Source organism: Hydra vulgaris, chromosome 13 (genome assembly GCF_038396675.1).
Source record: "Hydra vulgaris chromosome 13, alternate assembly HydraT2T_AEP".
Lineage (NCBI taxonomy): Eukaryota > Metazoa > Cnidaria > Hydrozoa > Anthoathecata > Hydridae > Hydra > Hydra vulgaris.
In genome coordinates this window covers 57,412,666-57,414,252 of record NC_088932.1, presented here as the reverse complement: position 1 = coordinate 57,414,252, position 1,587 = coordinate 57,412,666, and the positions used below count along the sequence as shown (strand labels likewise).

At 26.7% G+C, this 1,587-nt stretch overlaps 1 protein-coding gene across 1 annotated transcript; it reads right to left on the bottom strand.

The window, feature by feature from the left end:
- Positions 1 to 607: 607 nt before the first annotated feature.
- LOC136090042 (uncharacterized) lies at positions 608 to 1,156 on the bottom strand. Its single transcript, XM_065816146.1, has one exon. It carries the CDS (start codon positions 1,154 to 1,156, stop codon positions 608 to 610), a length of 549 nt encoding a protein of 182 aa, XP_065672218.1.
- Positions 1,157 to 1,587: the final 431 nt, after the last annotated feature.

Sequence of the window (1,587 nt, the reverse complement as noted above, 5' to 3'; positions counted from 1 at the left end):
CACCGCCGCGTTTGTTTGTTTTCCACCATAATGAAATTAAATTATAGCCCGGTATTTTAAAATTATTATCTAAATTTGAGTCAGCAGAACTACACCAGGTTTCAGTTAGGCAAATTACACTAAAAATAGTTAGATTTTCCTCAAAACTATTGCAAAGATTTTCAAAATTTTTTTTTAAACTTCTTATATTTATATGAATTGCATTAAATTTATCACGCTCAAGAAATTCTTTTATTTCAAAAGTATAAAAATAGCTGCAGTTGCTTTGTAAAGCATCTGTTTCACTAAAATAACTTTGATCCGGATCGGACTCTTTGTTAAGTATAAAATCATTAAATTTAAAAATGTCAAAATTTTTAGAGCGACTTGAATCCATTTTTGTATTTAAAAACAACAAAAATTAAAAATAAATAAATAATAAAGATAAAATCAATAACTCTAAAATAAAAGAATTTCTTAAAAGTCGCGCGTTACAAGTTTATTATATACATCTTTAGCATATTTACCTTTGGCTCTCAAATCTTTTGCTTCTTTAAATAACTGTTTTCGCAATTCTAAAGTTTTTCACTGTAGTCTTCATTTACGTAAAATCGATCGTTTCACAATTTTAACTGAACAAGTTATCCAACGCAGTTTTTTTGTCTTTGTAGTTTAAAAATTTAGCTATTATGGTTCTGTTGTACTTTTTTCCATCGCTACTTTCTTTCCCTGTCCTGTGCGCCCGTTCAATTTCAACATTACTTTTAAATCCAAGTTTTGTCTTTAAAACATTTTGAATCTTTTCCTCACTCAATTCCCACGTTTCGTTTTCATCTTCTTCAATTCCCGTAAACCTTAGGTTATTTCTTCTGCTCCTGTCTTCCAACTCAGCTAGTTTGTCTTTGACAACAACGTTTGTAATATCATTTTGGTTTGATGTTAAGTTTGGCTTTTTTTTCATTTCAGAAAGTTCTTGAACAATTGCTTTATATTTCTCGCTAAGAAACTCCGCCGATTTCTTTAGTTCATTAGTTTCTTTTTTTAGTTTTGTATTTTCTTCTTGAAGATTTAATAGCTGAATTTCCATTTTATCAAACTTCTCATTAAATATTTTTAACAAAGTATTCTCATGAATATCTAACAGGTCTTTAATTTGAGAAACGGTAAATTTAGCCATTTTTAATTTAGTTTACAAAAGCACGTCCGTTCACGTCAAAAGTTTTTGCGTGAAAAAAGAAAAAAAAAAAAAATATACATATATATATATATATATATATATATATATATATATATATATATATATATATATATATATATATATATATATATATATATATATATATATATATCTATATATCTATATATATATATATACATATATACATATATATGACTAGGCAAAAATTTATAATTCGCAACTGGACTCGAAAACCAGTTACTTTATGGAACACACCCGGTCGTAGGAGCCTCAGGGAAGAAGGAGAAAAGATTATATTAGAGTAAGCATCACAGATAAAATTAAAAGATGTTGGACAGATGTCCAGTATGCAAGCACAAAATTAAAGCAAAATATTTTAAATTTATTTAAAAAATTGTTTACATATATCC

Excerpts from the sequence above, each read along its gene's own strand:
- LOC136090042 (XM_065816146.1), bottom strand. The coding sequence starts at position 1,156 with ATGGCTAAATTTACCGTTTCTCAAATTAAAGACCTGTTAGATATTCAT.